This window comes from Macaca mulatta, chromosome X (assembly GCF_049350105.2).
Source record: "Macaca mulatta isolate MMU2019108-1 chromosome X, T2T-MMU8v2.0, whole genome shotgun sequence".
Taxonomy (NCBI): Eukaryota; Metazoa; Chordata; class Mammalia; order Primates; family Cercopithecidae; genus Macaca; species Macaca mulatta.
In genome coordinates this window covers 19,099,361-19,121,285 of record NC_133426.1, presented here as the reverse complement: position 1 = coordinate 19,121,285, position 21,925 = coordinate 19,099,361, and the positions used below count along the sequence as shown (strand labels likewise).

The window sequence follows — 21,925 nt, the reverse complement described above, 5'->3', positions numbered from 1 at the left end:
TTTTCTACTGCTGGATACATCTATAAATGTATTCTCTTGCTCTTTGAAGAAATAAATTTAGTGATTATATTAGGGTCCAGGCAGAAAAACAAAAATAACCCCAGTTATTTCCACGGAGAGAATTTAATAGAAATAACTGTTTGCTGGGTACCAAAAACCAAAAAGGCAGAAAGGGAAGCCCTGAGGTATCAGGAAGCCTATCCCCCTAGGGCTTGGGGGTCAAATGGGAGGGTGAGATTAGAACTTGTTGGGAGGGAGTGTCACCAGGCTGGAGCAGGTACCTCTGAGGGGCAAGATGAGGCTGGTTCTGGAAGTATGGGGTGACACACAGCTGGAGACTGGGGCCAACTGAGGGTCCAATGTCAAGCTTAGGGCCACAGCAAGCACACAGCAGGTCTCCGCTCCCTCCCACCTCCTTCCAGGGTCTCTCTTTAGCGCCACCTGCTTACAGAGCCTAATGGGGAGCTGTAAGCGAAGCAGAATCCCAGACTCAGCCTCACAGAGCAGAGCTGAGAGAGGATAACTTCATAAGAAGCACAGTGTCGGATCCTTCCTCAATTAGAGATTCGTTAGAAGGCACATTCCCTGCCAAGACCTCTCCATCTGTTACAGCAGCAAGAGCCCATAGGGGATATTATGTCACCGGACGTTCCCTTCTTGGGGCTCTGGGATTTCCCAACAGGGCATCAAGTGTAATGTGCCACCATGTTGCCCAACTCTGCAGCTCACTGAACACTTCCCCGCCAGGGCATCAGCTCTGGAGACCAAAGCCATCATTTGTGCCTCACTGATCTGTTGTGCTCACTGATACAACCCAATTCATATTTAAATTTATATTTAAGTCACTTGGAATTGAATAAAATTAAAACTTAAGAATGCGTTTCTTCAGTCTCACTAGCTACATTTCAAGGGCCCAACAGTCAAATATATGAGGCTAGTGACTACCATATTTAACCACACAGAATAGAACGTTGCCATCATCGCAGGACATTCTGTCCATCACAGCCGCCCCTAGAGTATTTAAAATGGGCACGGAAAGAATGCTAATAAGACATGGGATCTTCCAGAGGGGCGCGTAGTAGGTGGCTTCTCCAAACTTTCTTTTTAGCCAGTGCGCCCTTTGCTTTCTTTCTCTTTTTTTTTTTTTTTTTTTTTTTTGAGACTGAGTCTCATTCTGTCACCAAGGCTAGAGTGCAGTGGTGCGTTCTCAGCTCACTGCAAACCAGGTTCAAGGGATTTTCCTGTCTCAGCCTCCTGAGTAGCTGTGATCACAGGCACCCACCACCACGCCTGGCTAATTTTTGTATTTTTAGTAGAGACGGGGTTTCGCCATGTTGGCCAGGCTGGTCTCGAACTTCTGACCTCAGGTGATCCGCCCACCTTGGCCTCCCAAAGTGCTGGGATTACAGGTGTGAGCCACCGTGCCCGTCCCTGCTTTCATTGATTAAAACTCGGGAAACCTTTGGTTGTGTAATCCTGAGATAGTTCTTTGAATTTCTCTGGGTTTCAGTGTTCTATTCATGCGTGGCCAAGGTCATCTCTGACTTTGCTGTCTTCTTTGCCAGCCCCCAGTAGCTGCTGTCACTTCCACACGCGTCCCCTTTGCACAGGCTGAGTTTTAAGGAAAACAAAGGATGTTATTCGCAGAGCCCTTTACTGACCTCCCCTTGCGCTGTCTCCCCTCAACAACCCTTCAGCTTCCCACCGCCACAGCTGATCACCACCTTCCCTGTGGCACACCTCTGGTAGCTTGTGACCCACAAGAGCACGTCCAAAGCCAGAGCCCTGGGCCCACCCAGCTTGCCCCTGGGCCTGTGCCCTTGCCATTGCCTCCTTAACTCTTCCCACACCCTGCCCTGTGTCAGACATGGCTTGTTCCCCAGACCCGCTGTCTGTCTCACACCCATGATCCCCTTTGTCCAGCTCTCCGGCCTTCACAGCAGGACCCTGCTTCCCTGACAACCCTGGCTACCAACCCAGCAAAGTCACACTTTACCCAGGCTGCTGCCCACCAAGGCCTGAGCCTGGCAGGGGTGCTAGAACCCAGGTGGGACTCTTCCAGCGGATGACTTTGGGCTGCAGACTCCCCAGCGGCCTGGCTGAAGCCCTCTCTGGGCTGCTCTGCCATCCCAGATTGTCCCCGATTCTGCCTTCTCCTCCGCTCCCAGGTGTTGAACCTGCTGTGTGGTCCGTAGCCGGCCCTGCCCGCCCCGGTCCCTCCCGCTTTGTCCTTCAGAGACGACCTCCCCAATAAATCTCTCATATGTTTCATCTCATCTTGGCATTTACTCCTCAGAGACCCAAATGGACACAGCCATAGATTTCCCTGACCCAAACCAGGCAGAGAGTCAAACCCTATTTTATTAATGTTCTTGTAGCCTTCTGTGTATTTCTCTGTCCTAGTACCTACCACATTTTGCCATTACTGCCACCGCTGCCAGCATTTTGTCTATCTCCTCCACTAGGCAGCTCCCTACCATCAGGCTATGTTTCTCACGTTCTGGCTTCCCCGTATTTGGCATGTACTAATATGTGCTGACTGAATTGCGCCATTTGTCCTTTGAGGGGCCAGGCAGTCCTCTCTCCACGTGGTTAGTATTAAAGGAAGGCATGTTGCATGTCTCTGGTCAAAGAAAGATGCAACCAGGCCAGGTGCAGTGGCTCACGCCTGTAATCCCAGCACTTTGGGAGGCCGAGGCAGGCACATCACCTGAGGTCAGGAGTTCGAGACCAGCCTGGCCAACGTGGTAAAACGTCGTCTCTACTAAAAATACAAAAATTAGCCGGGCATGGTGGTTTGTGCCTCTATTCCCAACTACTTGGGTGGCTGTGGCATGAGAATTGCTTGAACCCGGGAGGTAGAGTTTGCAGTGAGCCGAGATCACGCCACTGCACTCCAGCCTGGGCGACAGAATGAGACTGTGTCTCAAAAAAAAAGAAAAAAATTTATGCATGGGACAAGACTCCATCTGCCATTCATGAAGCCATTCATTTCACAGTTAGTGGTGGGTTTTTTTTGTTTTGTTTTAGAGACAAGGTCTTGCTATATTGCCCAGGCTGGTCTCCAACACCTGGGCTCAGGTGATCCTCCTGCCTCAGCCTCCCGAGTAGCTGGGACTACAGGCCACTTAGTTTCTGAGCAATATGGTACCCACAGTCTGTTTGTTTTTTTCCAAATAGGCACCCTGCAGTACATGGCACCTGAGATAATTGACCAAGGGCCTCGTGGGTATGGTGCCCCAGCCGATATCTGGTCCCTGGGCTGCACCATCATCGAGATGGCCACCAGCAAGCCTCCGTTCCATGAGCTCGGTGAGCCGCAGGCAGCGATGTTCAAAGTAAGTCATGCTTTGTGATTGAGGTTGGGCGTGGTTGGGAAGTAGAATTCAAAACAAAGTCTCCTCCCAATGCAGAAAACCTCTCCACAAAGGTAGGAGAGAAGGAAACAGTTTTTTATTGAATAAGCATTAAACCAGAGTGTGAGATGCGTCACAGGCGATCCGCTGAGACTGCAGGGACGGAAAGCAATCTCACCGCTTCATGGAGCCGAGCAGACACAACCCGTGACGTCTGGGATCTCAAGAGAAACCAGAACCGGCCCTCAAGTAAGACAACTTGGTGGCGCCATTTGTCACACAGAGCTCATCTCAGACTCACCTGGTGATTGGGGGAACCGTTTGTGTTCACTGTTTGGCTTCATCCAAAGGAAAATATAGGCCGGGCCTGGTGGCTCACACCTGTTAATACCAGCAATTTGGGAGGCCGAGACGGGTAGATCACCTGAGGTCAGGAGTTAGAGACCAGCCTGGGCATCATGGCAAAACCCAATCTCTAATACAAAACACAAAAATCAGCTGGACGTGGTGGTACACGCCTGTAATCCCAGCTACTTGGGAGGCTGAAATAGGAGAATCGCTTGAACCCGGGAGGCAGAGGTTGCAGTGAGCCGATTGCGAGATTGTACCACTGCAGTCCAGCCTGGGTGACAGAGCGAGACACCGCCTCAAAAAAAAAAAAAAAAAGGAAAACACTAAACTCGTATCTTTAAGACAGTAGGTAGGTAGTTTTGGAGTGAAGCCACCACCAAAGTGAAAAATCTACCTTCCTATTTCTGGGGAGAGCAGAGTTATGAAAAAATTAATAAAAGATGACAAGTTTAAAAAAAAGAAAAGGAAACTAGGAGATAGAGACCCTCTCTTCTTTGATGATTACATTTCAAAGAGATGGCTTCCAGGTCCTTGGAAAAGACATTTCTGGCAAGAGGCTTATTTAGCTGTTTAAAAGATTCACATGTAATTTGGAGACAGAAAGAACCTTACAATTATAAGTTCTCTAAAGTCAAGGCTCTAAGAAAGCTGGGTGGGGTGGGGGTGGGGGAAGGCCCTTTCTCCTTATTTTCAACAGGGAGAATCCAGGCCCTTAGTTTCCCTTCATGTTTGCTCTTACAGTGGGTAAGACTCCAAGGCCATGTGGGGTCTGTGCCTTTGGGGGACAGGTTTCTGACTGGCTTCTGGAGAGGTGGGAGTTGGGCTATCAGGTAAATATAGCCCTTATCATTCCAACAACCCTCCCGGAGCTAACAGGAAGGGCAGTCCGTGTGCTGGGGCCAGCATAGTGTAGATTGAGCATTGTGGGTGGGGGTTTTTACGGCTGAGCAGCCAAAATTGTGGAAAGGGATGTCCTTCCTTGTGGCCTCACGGGAAGCTGATGCCAGGACACCCCTGTGTACCCAAGGTCAGGTGTGCAGCTTCTGGCCTCGTGTATACTTAGAAACATGGAAGGGGCTTGATATGGTTTGGCCGTGTCCCTACCCAAATCTCATCTTGAACTGTACTTCCCATAATCCCCACGTGTTGTGGGAGGGACCTAGTGAGGATAATTGAATCATGGGGGCGATTTCCCCCATCCAGTTCTTGTGATAGTGAGTTCTCACGAGATCTGATGGTTTTATAAGGGCTTCCCCCTTTGCTGGTTCTCATTCTCTCTCCTCCCGCCCTGTGAAGAGGTGCCTTCTGCCGTGAATGTCAATGTCCTGAGGCCTCCCCAGCCATGTGGAACTGTGAATCAATGAAACCTCTTTATAAATTACCCAGTCTCAGGTATTTCTTCATAGCAGCATGAGAACGGACTAATGCAGGGCTCTGGCCCTCGGATGCCGTTTCCAGCACTGACCTTCCATGGAGCATTGGCTTGAGAGAGCAGGCTCACAAAAGGACGAATGGCCATTGCTTATGGATGATGGGGCCACAGTGTGTGGACATGGGCCTGATAGAATGCGATTCCAGAGGCCTCTTCCTGGCTTCTCTGCCAAACATGGTGTCTTCATGGCGTGCGTCCGTGCCGGGCTCCCTGCTTGCCTCTTGGGCAGAAGGAACTTGGAGGTGTGAGTATGGGTTTCTGCCGGTTGAGGTGAGGGCAGCACGTCCAATGGGTCCCGAGTGCTGCCTGTTTGGGTGCCTTGGCTGCTCTCTTAAGCCTGGCCAGGCCCCTGAAGAAGGTTCTCAGGGCTTCTCGCCCTCCTGTCAGCTGCTGGGGTTCAGAGCCAAGGCCAAGACCTCGAGTCGACAAGAGTCTTCTGACACCTGCAATCCCAACAGGACCCTGAGTGCCTGAGCTGGAAGACGGCGACGACCTTCCTCAGCACTTTGACCATCTGCGGTGGACCCTGTTGGGGCCATTGTAGATCTAACCTGCAGCTTCCGTAGCAGCGTTGGAATAAACAGCAGCGGGTGATGAGAAAAACATGAGGCCCACCTGAGAGCCATGACTGGCTGCTTTCTGACCAGCTGACTTCCGGGAAACCTGGGAGAGGGCTGAAGGCTGTGACTGGCTCGATTGCTCAATAGGGCGTGAGTGGCTCCCCACCTCCACTTGTTTTTGTTTAGCTAATTCACTGTACAAAGGCCTTTTTTTTTTTTTTTTTTGGACAGAATCTTACTCTGTCGCCCAGGCTGGAGTGCAGTGGTGCGATCTTGGCTCACTGCAGCCTCTGCCTCCCGGGTTCAAGGGATTCTCCTGCCTTAGCCTCCCGAGTAGCTGGGATTATAGGCGTGGGCCACAATGCCTGGCTATTTTGTATTTTTAGTAGAGATGAGGTTTCACCATGTTGGCCAGGCTGGTCTGGCAACTCCAGTGATCCACCTGCCTCCGCATCCCAAAGTGCTCCTCGCCCAAGTGCAGGCGAGGGCCACCGTGCCCAGCCTGTACAAAGGGTTTGAAAATGTATTGACTTCTTTGGATGGCATATGAAGTCACTTTTCATTGCCAATGAGAAAGTTATTATTAAATAAATAATGGCCCCTGTGTTACTTATTTCTGGTACCCTTCAATCCTTTAGAAAAATTTCAAGAAACTTCTGGGCAGTATCTGAAACAAAGGAAACTCTCTTTCCCCCGAAGGGAGTGTTGCAGATTTAACTGTGTCACCCAAAAATGATCTATGAAGTCCTAACCCCCAGTACCTCAGAATGTGACCTTCTTTGGAAATAGGGTCTTTACAAAGAAAATCAAATGAAAATGGGGTCTGGAACGTGGGCCCTAATCCAGTATGACTGGTGTCTTTATACTTTTTTTTTCTTTTTTTAATCTTTTTATTTTTTTAACTAGTCAAATGAAACAGTGGGAGTGGAGAAGGAACAAAGAAATCTGTAACTGTTTGTCATCAACTAGCTGCAAACACCACTGCACTTGGACCAGCCTGGTGTCTTTTAAAAAGGGGGGGATATTTGAGCCAGGTGCAGTGGCTCACCCCTATAATCCCAGCACTTTGGGAGGCTGATGCAGGAGGATCACTTGAGGCCAGGAGTTCAAGATCCCCTGGGGCAACATAGCAAGACCCTGTGTCTACAAAAGATTAAAAAATTAGCCCATTTGGTGGCACACACCTGTGGTCCCAGCTACTCAGGAACCTAAGGTGGGAGGATCCCTTGGGCCCAGGAGTTGGAGGCTGCAGTGAGCTATAATCATGCTACTGTATTCCAGCCTGGGCGAACAAGTGAGACCCTGTCTCAAAAAGTTGGGGGGTGGGGGTGGAGACTTGAACACACATGCTCAGAAGACAAAGTGCGATTCCCAGGGGAATGCCTCGGGGAGGCAGACGGGTGAGGGGGGTGCATCTAGGAGCCAAGGAGTGCCAGAGACCACCTGAAGACCACGAGAAGCTAGAAGAGGCAAAGGGGGATTCCCTACATGTTTCAGGAGTCCCTGGCCCTGCCAACACTTGGATCTTGAACTTCCGGCCTCCAGGACTGTGAGATAATAAGCTTCTGTTGTTTCAGCCACCCAGTTTGTGGTATTTTGTTACAGTGGCCCCAGGAGACCTATATGAGGACCTTTTGGGTCACAGCAAAGCACCCTTAAAGAGGACATCCCAGCCAGGTGTCAGCGTGCTGCCCACTTTTGCTGTCTTCTGAGAGCCAGGGGAGAGGCCACCCTTTCCTCTTCATGTTCTTGCCTGAATGTTGGTCTTTGTATCCTAGCGCCTGTGAGCACTGCCGACTTAACCTCCCTACCGCTCAGGTGAGAGGAGCCACCTGTGAGGCGCCCTGCATTGCAGACCTGGTGGGGGGATTTCACCCAGCATTTAGTGTTCTTCGAATCCGTAACTCCTGAGCTGGGCAGCCTGGCCAGGAGGAGCGGTGCGTTGGAAACAGCACATGGCCATGGCTGCCAAGTCAAGGGGACATGAAGTCGGGAGGCTCTACCCTCTACACTGCAGCACTCTGAGCTCTCTCGGCGGGGCTCGTGGAGGCCAAGCCAGCCCCCAGGAGCTCTGAGGAGCTGGGAATGGGTGTGGGTCTGGAGGACAAAACAGCTTCCACGCCTGGATTGTTGGGTGGGCTTGGAAAAGACACAGGGTGGACTGCGAAACTGAAGGTGACAACTCCTAAAAAGATGAGAGGGCCACCCTACTGGGAACAGTTATGAATGAGGGGCTATGTAACATGTCATGGAAGCATGCCCATGTCACAGCAAGATGTGACAGCTCAGAACCAACTCTTGCTTCCCTACAGGTCACAGGGACAGAGAGCCATTACTTACCTGTCTGTACGTGGGCAGCCTCAAGGTTTTGTCTGCTTGTGGTTTTGAGCTGGAGGCTGGGAATCTGGGCTGTGGATGCAGAGGGATTGAGAGGTGTTAAAGGCATCTCTTGGGGACCCTGTGCGTCAGGGAACAGGTAACAGATGCCTTTCAGTATCCTTAGAGGACATGCCGCCCTAGGCTGTGTTCCAAGTCCCATCTCAGTTCTCTACTGCTATGTACCAAACCACCCCAAAATTTCAGAAGCTCAAAGCGATGGCTTTTTCTCATGCCTCCGTGAGCTGTTGGCTCTTCTGTGGGTCTCGCCTGGGCTCACTCACGTGGTTGCAGCTAAGGTGGTTTGGCTGGAGCAGAGTGGCCTGAGGGGCCCCTCCCTCGTGGCAGTTCCAGCTGGGATGGCTGGGGCGTCCTCTCCACGGGGTTGTGCCTCCTGGGCCTCCTCTCTGCATGGTATTCTCGGGGCTTTAAGGGGGACTAGCGGAGCCACAAGACCTCTTAAGGCCCAGGCCCTGAAACTCTCACCATGTCACTTCTGTCACCATCTGTTGGTCAAAGTCAAGTCACAAGATGCCGGGGGCAGGGCGGGAAATGGACTCCACCTCGGGGTGGAGGCATGGGTTATGCCCGCCCTGTGCCAGGTGTACAGGAGCTTTGGACTGAGACGTGGATACCCGAATTCACCCAAGGCCTCACTGACACATCGGTTGTCTCTCCCTTAAACACAGGTGGGCATGTTTAAGATCCACCCTGAGATTCCAGAAGCTCTTTCAGCTGAAGCCCGAGCCTTCATTTTATCCTGTTTCGAGCCTGACCCCCACAAACGCGCCACCGCCGCTGAGCTACTGAGAGAGCGTTTCTTAAGGCAGGTGAACAAGGCCAAGAAGAACCGAATTGCCTTCAAGCCCTCAGGTGAGACCTCCCTGGCCAGCTGGGGCAGCACCCTGGCCACCTGAATGCTGGGCCCCTGGGCTTCTCTGCTGCTCAGGAGGGCGAGTTCTGGCTGGCCAGAGTACTGGGCTGCTCACGTCATGCCCATTTTTGTAAAGAGTGACGGGACCTATGCAGTAGGTTTGGAGGTTGTCAAAATTTAACTAATAAATGCACCTGGATCTTCTGACAGAGGCCCGGGGCGTCTCTGGGTGGCTGGACTGCCCTCTGCTGGAAGTTGTTCCTTCAGGATTGGGAAGAGAGTGGGGGGGCTAGAGGTACCCCAGCTGGGGTTCTTTGTCTTCCCCACGTGCAGAGCCTGGGGCTTCCGTTTTGGAGCCTGGCTTGTCATCATGTGCCAACCCTGACCTTGATGAAAGGATGTGTCAGGGAGGTTTGCCTGAGGTGGCTGTCCTGCAGGCCACCGAAGTCCAGTGACACCTTCTGGGGCAGTAAGTCCTAACTGGCAATGATGTAAGAGTGGACCCTGAAAAGGAAGCAGTTTATCCTCTTTTCCCTGGTACCGATCAGGGTCAGAAGCCACCAGAGAGTGACTCAGCAACTTGCTGCATGAGGGACCCCCGACTGCATGCATCGGAGTAGAAATACAGCACCTGGGGCCCATACCCCGCCCGACCCACATTTCTCCAGGATCCTGGGTGCCTGGGCAATTCACCTGGGCCTGAGGGGCTGCCAGGGACTCAGCCCTACCCCGTCCCTCTCTGAGGCTCCCCATTCGGTGTCTGGCTGTCCCCCTACAGAAGGTCCCCGGGGTGTCGTCCTGGCCCTGCCCACACAGGGGGAGCCCATGGCCACCAGCAGCAGTGAGCACAGCTCCGTCTCCCCGGACTCCGACGCCCAGCCTGACGCACTCTTTGAGAGGACCCGGGCGCCCAGGCATCACCTTGGCCACCTTCTCAGGTACACCCGCGTCCTGTCCCTCCGCTGCAGGCCTGAAAAGGTGCTGGCAGTCCTCTGCCACAAGGCACCTCCCTGGGCCCAAGCAGATGGCCGCTGAGGGGTTTTGCTTCCCTTCTGCAGGGCAGTACGGCGGCTGGGCGGTCCCATCCTGGCAAGGAGGGCGCTTCATTCACTCGCTGTCCCTGCCCCTCCCTCCCTGTCCTTTCATTCCCCACATGTGCCCTCACCCATCTCTCCTCTTCCCTTCTTTCTCCCCTCTCCTTCGATACTTCCCCTCTTTCCTCTTCCTCTTCTCTCTCCCCATCACCTCCCCTCGCCCCATCACCTCCCCTCGCCCCCTCTGTCCCTTCATCTTCTGGCTCCTTCCTCCTCCTATGCCCCTCCTCCTCCCGTCCTTCTTTTCCTTCCTCTCTCTCCCTCCTCCCCCTGTCCCCCTCACCTTTCCTCCCTCATCTCTCCTTCTGCGCTTGCCCCCTTCCCTCCCTCCCTCCTCCCCCTCTCCTGGGAGGCTCCTTTATCCCGCCTCCCCCTCCTTCTGCTCTCCCCGCTGCTGTGGGGGTTGACAGAACACTGCATGTCTGTCGTTCCTCTGACAATTTCATCTTCTTGAGCACAGGGACTGCGTCGCAGTTACCTCTCAGCCCTCCTCCAGGGCGTCCTAATGTGACACACTCCCGGGGACAGTGCCCCGGCACGCACAGAGATTGTCACACGTGTTTGTCCACAGTGTTCCAGACGAAAGCTCAGCCTTGGAAGACCGCGGCTTGGCCTCATCCCCGGAGGACAGGGACCCAGGCCTCTTCCTGCTGCGCAAGGACAGTGAGCGCCGCGCCATCCTGTACAAAATCCTCTGGGAGGAGCAGAACCAGGTGGTTTCCAACCTGCAGGAGTGCGTGGCCCAGGTGCTTGCCCGAGGGAGGGCACCGACTCTTCCCGCTCCCTCTGCCCAAGTCCCAGTCCCCAGACAGGTCCAGTCAGGGACCTCGGTTCCTGCCGCCCTGGAACATCTGCATAGTAACAGTGATCACTGTAAATGTTTCCCTAATGTCCTTCCCTTCCCCAACAAAACAAAAGAAAATACAAAGAAAAAAGCTCTGCGGAAACATGGATTTGCAGATACCGCAGTGATTCTAGGCATTGGTGGGGCGGTGCTGCCACCTGGTGAAAACCAGCCAGATTGTAGCAGAAAGCCCGAAGCACTTTCTCTGGCCTCTCGCATGATCCGCTTTTGAGTCCTGGAGTGAATCCCCAACTGTAGGACATGCTAGAGCTGCCCTCAGAAGCTGGGAGAACAGCCACCTTGGGGAGGGTGGTTATGGGTGAAAATATCTGACTTTGAACTAGGGCGCAGGACTGGTAAACCGATCCCCCTCCCTTATTTCAGTTTATTATTATTGTTTTTTAATCTTTATTATTTTTTTTAGACAGTCTCACTGTCGCCCAGGCTGGAGTGCAGCGGTGTGGTCTTGGCTCACTGCAAGCTCCACCTCCTAGGTTCAAGTGAATCTCCCGCCTCAGCCTTCCGAGTAGCTGGGATTACACGGTGCCTGCCACCACACCCAGCTAATTTCTGTATTTTTAGTAGAGATGGGGTTTCGCCTTATTGGCCAGGCTGGTCTCGAACTCCTGACCTCAGGAGATCCGCCTGCCTAGACTTCCCAAAGTGCTGGGATTACAGGTGTGAGCTACCACGCCCGGCCCCCCTCCCTTATTTTGGATGGAAAAGGGCCTTTTAGGAAAAGGCCACTGCTCCGCTCTGAACTATGTCTATGGCCTTGATGGGGGCTCTTACAAGGGGTTAAACAGGAGGCCATTCACAGAGGGGCTTAGCCGTGCACCCACCAGGGAGAAGAGGCCAGAACCCTGACAGGATGGTTATGGAGGGAATTCCAGGAACCAACAGAGACCCCTTCTCACCTGGGAGTTCCACAAGTTTCTCAGCAAATGAACCATCTTGCTTCCCCCAGTATGTTCTGAATTCTCGCTTTCTCAATCCGACTCACTCAGTGAAAATTATTCGTGTGTGTTGTCAGAGTTCCGAAGAGTTGCATCTCTCAGTTGGCCACATCAAGCAAATCATTGGGATCCTGAGGGACTTCATCCGCTCCCCAGAGCACCGGGTGATGGCGACCACAATCTCAAAGCTCAAGGTGGACCTGGACTTTGACAGCTCGTCCATCAGTCAGATTCACCTGGTGCTGTTCGGATTTCAGGATGCCGTAAGTGCTCCATCTGGCCCTAGGGAACACACCAGATCGTGGAATTCAGTGACCATTTCCTCCATAGCCCCCATCTCTTCTTAACTGTGTGCACCCGAACCCTGAGCTTCAGCAGCTCCTCCTAAACAGTGAAGTCCAGGAAGTGGCATCTGGGTGAACTGGCCAATTGCATGCGGTCCCCAAGAGGATGAGTATAGATTGCCATGATTCTCCGTGCAATGCACTAGAAATCTGGATTTTTGTGATTTTTCTTTGTTTTTTTAGGTAAATAAAATTTTGAGGAACCACTTAATTAGGCCCCACTGGATGTTCGCAATGGACAACATCATCCGCCGAGCGGTGCAGGCCGCGGTCACCATTCTCATCCCAGGTGAGCGCCCCCTTTGTGGTCAAGGTCAGCTTTAGGCCGTGAAAAGATAAGAAGTATCCTCTTCATTCAACAGTTGTTGCTTTTCTCTTTTCCATCTTGGTTATCTACTTCCTTGCAATTAAATGCCTGTTGTCATAGACCTCTTGCAGGGCTGATGCTGCAGTTCTGAGAGCATCTCATGGTGCTGTATTTACATGTCCCTGAAGCATAATGAAGGTGACTGCACATAGACTAAACTCACGATCTCAAAAGGGAGCATGGGGCTGGGCACGGTGGCTCACGCCTGTAATCCCAGCACTTTGGGAGGACGAGGTGGGCAGATCAACTGAGGTCAGGAGTTCGAGACCAGCCTGGCCAACATGGTGAAACCCCGTCTCTACTAAAAATACCAAAAAATTAGCCAGGCTTGGTGGCACATGCCTGTAATCTCAGCTACTCGGAGGCTGAGACAGGAAAATCGCTTGAACCTAGGTGGTGGAGGTTGCAGTAAGCCGAGATCACGCCACTGTACTCCAGCCTGGGCAACAGAGTGAGATTCCATCTCAATAAAAATAAATAAAATAAAATAAAAATAAAATAAAAAGGGAGCATGGGGCCAGAGAGGAAGGATCCTCCAGTCCCCTGGGATCCCCCTCATTGTGCACTGAGGAATGCCTCCTGGGTAATTGACAATACAGTGGCTCAGATTCCTCTCTCCGAATCATCACATAGTAGTTACAGAAATCTTTGGGTTTTGTCGATTTCCTTTTTGTTTTTTTTTTTTTTGTTTTTTTGTTTTTTGAGACGGAGTCTCGCTCTTTCGCCCAGGCTGGAGTCCAGTGGCGTGATCTCCACTCACTGCAAGCTCCGCCTCCTGGGTTCACGCCGTTCTCCTGCCTCAGCCTCCCCAGTAGCTAGGACTACAGGCGCCGCCACCTCGCCCAGCTAGTTTTTTTTTTTTTTTTTTTTTTTGTATTTTTTAGTAGAGACGGGGTTTCATTGGGTTAGCCAGGATGGTCTCGATTTCCTGACCTCGTGATCCGCCCGTCTCGGCCTCCCAAAGTGCTGGGATTACAGGCTTGAGCCACCGCGCCCAGCCCAATTTCCTTTTTGAAACGTTACCAAAGTTGATTCTCCTTCTCTGGCAACTTCTTCCTGCTAAGGGAGGCTTTACAGCCCATTCTGTTGCCATCACGGTTTCCCCCTTTCCTTCAGCCCCCTGCTGATCGGCTCCGGCTCACCCTCCTGAATGCACTGTGTAGCCCAGGCTCGGCTGCAGGAGAGGCCTGGGAAACCCCAGTGCTTAATTCCTCTCCCACTCCAAGCAGACATCTTCTGTAGTAAAAACGGCACAGGCTTGGGTGGCAGTCTGGCTGTACCTAGTTCTTTTTTTCTTTTCTTTTTTTTTTTTTTCTGGGACAGTCTTGCTCTATCACTCAGGCTGGAGTGCAGTGGCACAATCTCAGCTCACTGCAGCCTCCACCTCCTGGGTTCAAGTGATTCTCGTGCCTCAGCCTTCCGAGTAGCTGGGATTACAGGGGTACGCACCACCACGCCCAGCTAATTTATTAATTTATTTATTATTATTACTTTACACGGAGTCTTGCTCTGTCACCAGGCTGGAGTGCAGTGATGTGATCTCGCCTCACTGCAATCTCGATCTCCCGGGTTCAAGCAATTCTCCTGCCTCAGCTTCCCGAGTAGCTGGGGCTACAGGTGTGCGCCACCACACCCAGCTAATTTTTCTAGTAGAGATGGGGTTTCACCATGTTGGCCAGGATGGTCTTGATCTCTTGACCTTGTGATCTGCCCACCTCAGCCTCCTAAAGTGCTGGGATTACAGGTGTGAGCCACCGCACCTGGCCCCGGCTAATTTTTGTATATATTTTTTAGTTGAGATGGGGTTTCACCATGTTGACCAGGCTGGTCTCGAACTCCTGACCTCAAGTGATCTGCCTGCCTCAGCCTCCCAAAGTGCTGGGATTGCAGGTGTAAGCCACCGCGCCTGGCCTGGTTGTACCCTTCAAATGCTGGCCTTGGCTCGCTTTATATCCTTAAGCCTCAATTTCTTCCTCTGGAAACTGGCGTGATCAGCTTTACGCTGCAGAGAACCAAATAGAATGGTCTCCTCTCCATTTGTAAAGTCAGCGGTCCCCTAATGGAGCATGGCACGGGCCAGGCCAGCTTCCAAACAGCCCGGTTTGCTGACCCGGGTGTCTGTGACCCCAGGCCCTACTGGCCTGATTTGCTCACCATGGTCATGTCTTGTGTGATTTGCAGAGCTCCAAGCCCACTTTGAGCCTACCTGTGAGACTGAAGGGGTAGATAAGGACATGGATGAAGCAGAAGAGGGCTATCCCCCAGCGGCCAGACCTGGCCAGGAGGCCCAGCCCCACCAGCAGCACCTGAGCCTCCAGCTGGGTGAGCTCAGGCAGGAGACCAACAGGTGAGAAGCTTCTGGGCCCTCTGGGAGCAGAGGCTGGGACAATGGCCTGAGCCACCAAGATGCTGATGAATTGGTTTGGTTGTTGAGTGTCTCACCCAGGTCTTAGGAAAAAGCAGCTTCATCATCCACGAACTGGGCAAGGGTGTATTCTCAGCCTTAATTGAGGGACTAGAGGAATGCCTTCCTTTAAAAAAAAAAAAAAAAAAGTCAGAATCAGTGGTATAGTACCTTGCCCCAGGCCACACAGAAATTACTCATACTGAAGGCAGCAGCATCTCTGAATTCTTTCTCTGTGTCTTTTCACCAAGACGGGGCGCCTGGCATGGTGTGTGGGTCTCGCAGGCTCAGCAGCCTGCCCCTGCAGAAGTCGCAGGGTTTGGGGGTTGGTTAGCACTTCGTCAGTGGATGCACATCCCATAATCCCAACCCTGAGGAAGTTTGCCCTGTTGTCATTTCTTCCATGTGATTTGTCATGATCCCTAGACGGGCATTAGTGGACTGCCTTCCCAACCAGGCAACCCTGGCATCAGCATCATATTCCTCCAATGCACTGGTCTGTTTTGTTCACTTCCTGGCACATAGTAGGTGCTTAATAAATATTTGTGAAATGGACGGGCATGGTGGCTCACGCCTGTAATCCCAACACTTTGAGGGGCCGACGTGAGTGGATCACTTAAGGTCAGGAGTTTGAGACCAGCCTGGCCAACATGGTGAAACCCCGTCTCTATAAAACTACAAAATTAGGCAGGCATGGTGGGGCACGCCTGTAATCTCAGCTGCTTGGGAAGCTGAGGCAGGAGAATCGATTGAACCTGGGAGGCAGGGTTGCAGTGAGCTGAGATTGTGCCATTGCACTCCAGGCTGGTCAACAAGAGAGGAACTCCGTCTCAAAAAAAAAAAAAGAAAGGAAGAAATATTTGTGAAATGAATAAAAATATTCCTGTTTGCTCTGGGAAGTCACATTATCAGCTGCGTGATTTGGTTTTTAAAAGTAATCCATAGTTGGCCCGGTATGGTGGCTCACGCCTGTAATCCCAGCACTTTGGGAGGCCAAGGCGGGCGGATCACAAGGTCAGGAGTTAGAGACCAGCCTGGCCAGTATGGTGAAACCCTGTCTCTACTAAAAATATAAGAATTTGCCAGGCGTGGTGGCGTGTGCCTGTAATCCCAGCTACTTAGGAGGCTGAGGCAGGAGAATCACTTGAACCCAGGTGGCAGAGGTTGCAGTGAGCCGAGATCATGCCACTGCACTCCAGCCTGGGTGACAGAGTGAGACTCCGTCTCAAAAAAAAAAAAAAAAAAAGTAATCCGTAGTTACAGCAAATGAGTTGGTATTCGTTCCAAATGACGCTTTGTTGCTGTGTGATCACTGGCGAGTAATGCTAATGACTATTTAACTGGGAGATAAGGGGGCAGCTACGTATTTTGGATGAAAAGTTGTATATGCTGTCAGGGATCTCTCAAATTCAATCTCAGATCATCTAATCATTTCTTTTTTAAAAAGACCCAGAGTTTTAGTTAAATGGTAGTGGTGGCAACATTTTGAAAGTTTTAAAAATATCACAAATATTAAAGTTGGCAATAATACTTAGCATTTCTTTAATATTTTTTCCCAATAAGATTTTTTTTTTTTTTTTAAGTTCAGGAGTATAAGTGCAGGTTTGTTACATAGGTAAACTTGCGTCATGGGGGTTTGTTGTACAGATTGTTTCATCACCCAGGTATTAAGCCTAGTACTCATTAGTTGCTTTTCCTGATCCTCTCCCTCCTCCTACCCTCCACCCTCCGACAGGCCCCAGTGTGTGTTGTTCCCCTCTATGTGTCCACATGTTCTCATCATTTAGCTCCCACGGCATATGGTATTTGGTTTTTTGTTCCTGCATTTGTTTGCTAAGGATAGTGGCCTCCAGCTCCATTCATGTCCCTGCAAAGGACATGATCTCGTTCCTTTTTTATGGCTGCGTAGTATTCCATGGTGTGTATGTACCACATTTTCTTTGTTATTGATGGAAATTTAGGATGATTCCATGTCTTTGCTATTGTGAATAGTGCTGCAACGAACATACATGTGCATGTATCTTTATAATAGAACTATTTATATTCCTTTGGGTATATATCCAGTAATGGAGTTGCTGGGTCACCCAATAAGATTTATAATCACCAAATTCATAAAATGATTATATATGGGTTTGAAGGTTATTCCTCTCCACTGTCGATAGTCATTGTATTATTTTCCAGTCTCAGTGGAATGAGGAATTGGTTAGACAGCAGCCAGTCTGTGAATGGCATTGACATGAACTGCACATTCCTGCCTAAGGTGCCTGTCCTTGTGTGTGTTAGTCTGTTTTCAAGCTGCTGATACATACCCGAAACTGGGCAATTTATAAGAAAAAGAGGTTTAATGAGGGGAGGCCTCATAATCATGGCAGAAGGTAAAAGGCACGTCTTACATGGCAGCAGACAGGAGAGGATGAGAGAGCCAGGTGGAAGGGGTTTTCCCTTATAAAAGCATCAGATCTCATGAGACTTATTCAATACCATGAGAACAGTATAGGGGAAACCATCCCCGTGATTCAGTTATCTCCCACTGGGTCCCTCCCACAACACAAGGGAATTATGGGAGCTACAATTCAAGATGAGATTTGGGTGGGGACACAGGCAAACCATATCACTGTAGTATGAAGTGCCTTGGCTGTGTGGCAGTTGGGCAGAGCTGAAGGAAGATGACACCTCTTGGAAAGGATGATGTGTGTGTCCTGATGAATGAGTCCTGAGAGCCCTTCTCAGTGGATACAGGCATGAGCTTGTGTTGTTTCCTTCACTAACGTAAAAGGAGGACTACTAGAGAGACCAGGATGAAAGCAGGCAGGGGAGGGCTTGGAGAGGACTTCTAATTTGCTGAGCATCAATATTTCCTCTTTGCTGTTGTGCTGGGGCAGAAGTGTTCTCCTCTCCCCACCTCACTTTGCCACCAAATAATCCGGGAGTTCCTGTGTTCTAACCTCTCTACTGTTGCAGTGATTTCTCATGGCAACTTCAATAATTACCTGAAGTCTTTTTATTGATTGATTGATTGATTGAGATGGAGTCTTGCTCTGTCGTCCAGCCTGGAGTACAGTGGCGCAATCTTGGCTCACTGCAACCTCCGCCTCCTAGGTTCAGGCAATTCTCCTGCCTCAGCCTCCTGAGTACCTGGGACCACAGGCACATACCATCACACCCGGCTAATTTTTGTATTTTTAGTAGAGATGGGATTTCACCATATTGGCCAGGCTGGTCTCAAACTCCTGACCTCAGGTGATCCGCCTGCCTCGGCCTCCCAAAGTTCTGGGATGACAGGTGTGAGCCACCACACCCAGCCACCTTCAGTAATTTCAATAAAGCTTAGTTCTGTATTCCCAAGTTCACCAGCATGGATCATATAAATGAATTAAAGGAACACACAGTTAAGAAACAAATTCCATGTACTAGGTATGTGAGCAAACAACAAAAGTGTGGGGGGCAAGGCCCTTGGCCCCTGGAGGTTTGCTGAAAATCACCTGCATGAGGCTGATTAATTAGAGAGAAGGCATGTAAATGTATTTAACATGTATACACGGGAGCCTTCAGCATGAAGACCCAAAGATCCAGGGGAAATTGTCCATTTTTATTTCGTGCTTGGGCTTAACAAAGTATGGAGAGCTGTGGAGAAACAGGGATAAAAAGGGCCTGATTGAATGCTGATAGACTGGGGAAACGCAGCAAGGCCTGTCTGTCTAGATCCTTCCTGGTCTCTCTGAGCAGCATTCCTTTCTCCTGGATGTGGAGCAGGACCCTCTGGAATGGGGGTCTTATCACCTACAGTCAAACAAAATAGATCGAATAACCTTTTTTTTTTTTTTTTTTGAGATGGAGTCTGGCTCTGTTGCCCAGGCTGGAGTGCAGTGGCACAATCACTGCAACCTCCGCCTCCCGAGTTCAAATGATTCTCCTGCCTCAGCCTCCCGAGTAGCTGAGATTACAGGCGCCCACTACCACGCCCGGCTAATTTTTGTATTTTTAGTAGAGACGGGATTTTACCATGTTGGCCAGGCTGGTCTCAAACTCCTGACCTCAGGTGATCCTCCCACCTCAGCCTGCGCCCAGCCTGAAGAATATGTTTTTTTTGAGACGGAGTTTCACTCTTGTTGCCCAGGCTGGAATGCAGTGGCACAATCTTGGCTCACTTGAACCTCCGCCTCCCAGGTTCAAGCGATTCTCCTGCCTCAGCCTCCCGAGTAGCGGGCGCCACTATGCCCGGCTAATTTTGTATTTTTAGTAGAGACGGTTTCTCCATGTTAGGCTGGTCTTGAACTCCCGACCTCAGGTGATCCGCCCGCCCAAGCCTCCCAAAGTGCTGGGATTACAGGTGTGAGCCACCACTTCCAGCCAAGAATTTCTTTATAACCAATTTTTACACAGAAAGGCGGAGGGAAAGTTAGAGTCATATTTTTAGGTTTTGTGGCTGGCTTTGGGGAGGAGTTCTGGTTTCTATGCCCCGTTTTGGGGAAGAGGGATTCTATGGTGCCTCCAGGACAATGGACCGAGAGAGGGAGGCAGGAGAAGGTCAGAGGAAAACTTTTGCATCTGAGGCTGCTGCTGAGGCCATTTGGGGGCACTGTTTACTGAGCCCCAACAAAAGCTAGACACAGTTCCAGTCTGTCAGCCCTTTCTCCCAAGACATGCTATGCCTGAGCTGGCATGTGGGGACTCGGAAGTTTGAGGCACAGTTGTGCCAAGTCCTATCTGATCCCAGAGAGCCCATGAGCAAGACTGGGTTTCAGGAGGCGGTCCTATGGGAAGAGCCCAGCCTGTGGACTCTGGGCATTACTTAACTCCTCTGCCTCAGTTACCTCAGCTTCAAAACGGGGGTTTAGAACAACCAGTGCTTCCTAGAAGTGCCACAAGGCTTCAGTGACTGAATTCATGCAGTGTTTGGCACAGTCCTGGATTCTGGGTAGGAAGTGCTTGCTGGATGTTGGCGGGAGCCATCCTCCCCACCGGCAGAGCAGCATCTCTCACTGTCCCTGCTCTGCCCCATTCAAAGCAGGGGCTTCTGGCTGGGTGTGGTGGCTCACGCCTGTAATCCCAACACGTTGGGAGGCCGAGGCAGGTGGATTATCTGAGGTCAGGAGTTCGAGACCAGCCTGGCCAATATGGTGAAACCCCATCTCTACTAGAAATACAAAAATTAACCAGGCATGGTGGCACGTGCCTGTAGTCCCAGCTACTCAGGAGGCTGAGGCAGAAGAACCGCCTGAACCCGGGAGGCGGAGCTTGCAGTGAGCCGAGATTGTGCCACTGCACTCCAGCCTGGGCGACAGAGTGAGACTCTGTCTCAAAAAAAAAAAAAAAAAAAAAAAAAGCAGGGGCTTCTGTCCTCATGGTTTAGTCCCGTGTGAGGAGGAAAGAACCTTTCCATTCTGTTCTAGTTTCAGCGGCCTTATCCCAGGTTTAAATAATCACATCGTCCTTCTGGCTGAGTTCTGATCAACATCGGGATCTTTTGGTTCATGATATGTTTTTGAGACAAAACTGCCTGAGTGCGTTCAGGCTACTGTAACAAAACACCAGAGACCAGGCAGCTTATCAACAACAGAAATGTGTTTCTCACAGTTCTGGAGACTGGAAGTCCAAGATCGAGGTGCCAGCTGATTCCATGGCCAGTGAGGGCCTGCTTCCCCATTCACAGATGGCCATCTTCTCACTGTGTGTCCTCACGTAGTGGAAGGGATGAGGGAGCCTCTGGGGTCTCCTTTCACAAGGACACTCCTCTCACCTCACCTCTCAAAGCTCCATCTCCTAACATCATCACCTTGTGGGTTAGGATATCAACGTATGAACTTGGGGCGGGTGAGGGGCACACATTGAGTCCATTGCAAAAATATACCCAAGCTGTGAGCACTGGCCTTTGTTGTCAAGGGGAGGAAAACACAAGGAAGGTTCCCCTCCGCAGACTGAAGTCTGAGTCACAGAACCTGAAGAAACACATGCGCTTCCCTCTCTAGGCTGACTCTTAGACTTGTCCCATTTTCCATTTTTTTAAATCTCTAATGTATGCACAACAGATGCTTGAGTTAAATTGAATGGTGTTGAATGCTCTCTGGATAATGGCTTTTTTTTTTTTTTTTTTTAAAACCAGACTTTTGGAACACCTAGTTGAAAAAGAGAGAGAGTACCAGAATCTTCTGCGGCAAACTCTAGAACAGAAAACTCAAGAATTGTATCACCTTCAGTTAAAATTAAAATCAAATTGTGAGTCATTTTCCACTTGCTCTTAGGTGTGTTTGTGGGAGAGACAAACTTTAAAATCTAGCTAATATTCTAGTTAGCTTTGAAGAAACAATGAGGTTATCTTCTATTAATCCAGGACTCCAGTAGATTCTAGACTACTTCTCAATCATAAAAAGGGACTACTGATACATTCAACAACATGGCTGCATTATAAATGCAGTATGCTAAGTGAAAGAGCTAGATTCACAGCCAAGCATGGTGGCTCGTGCCTGTAATCCCAGCACTCTGGGAGGCTGAGGCTAGCAGATCACTGGAGCCCAGGAGTTCAAGACCAGCCTGGTCAACATGGCAAAACCTCATTCCTACAAAAAAATAGAAAAAAACCAGCTGGGCTTGGTGGATGGGTGCCTGTAGTCCTAGCTACTCAGGAGGCTGAGGTGGGAGGATCACCTGAGCCCAGGAGGTCGAGGCTGCAATGAGCCGAGGTCATGCCACTGCACTCTGGCCTGGGTGACAGTGAGACCCTGTCTCAAAAAAAAAAAAAAAAAGATTCACATACCATGATTCCTTTTCCTCCAGAAAAGGCAGAACTACAGGGACAGAATCAGAATGGGGAGGTGAGGGGACTGATTGTAAAAGGGCACATGAGGACTTTTGGGAGTGACAATCATTTCTGTATCTATGCTGCCACCTTCATAGCATATTGGACACCTAAAAAGGGTAGTTTACTGCATAAGTAAATAAGTATGTCTCTGTCAACCCAACATTCGTT

General features: G+C 50.5%; 1 protein-coding gene across 1 annotated transcript in view; it reads left to right on the top strand.

The window, feature by feature from the left end:
* MAP3K15 (mitogen-activated protein kinase kinase kinase 15) overlaps positions 1-21,925 on the top strand; it is a 149,654-nt gene that overhangs the window by 125,795 nt on the left and 1,934 nt on the right. The window contains exons 19-26 of the mRNA XM_015127037.3: positions 3,181-3,338; positions 8,765-8,948; positions 9,728-9,887; positions 10,615-10,789; positions 11,921-12,106; positions 12,371-12,476; positions 14,736-14,901; positions 21,062-21,174. Of these exons, the coding sequence (XP_014982523.2) occupies positions 3,181-3,338; positions 8,765-8,948; positions 9,728-9,887; positions 10,615-10,789; positions 11,921-12,106; positions 12,371-12,476; positions 14,736-14,901; positions 21,062-21,174 (1,248 nt within the window). The remainder of the gene's footprint in view (positions 1-3,180; positions 3,339-8,764; positions 8,949-9,727; positions 9,888-10,614; positions 10,790-11,920; positions 12,107-12,370; positions 12,477-14,735; positions 14,902-21,061; positions 21,175-21,925) is intronic.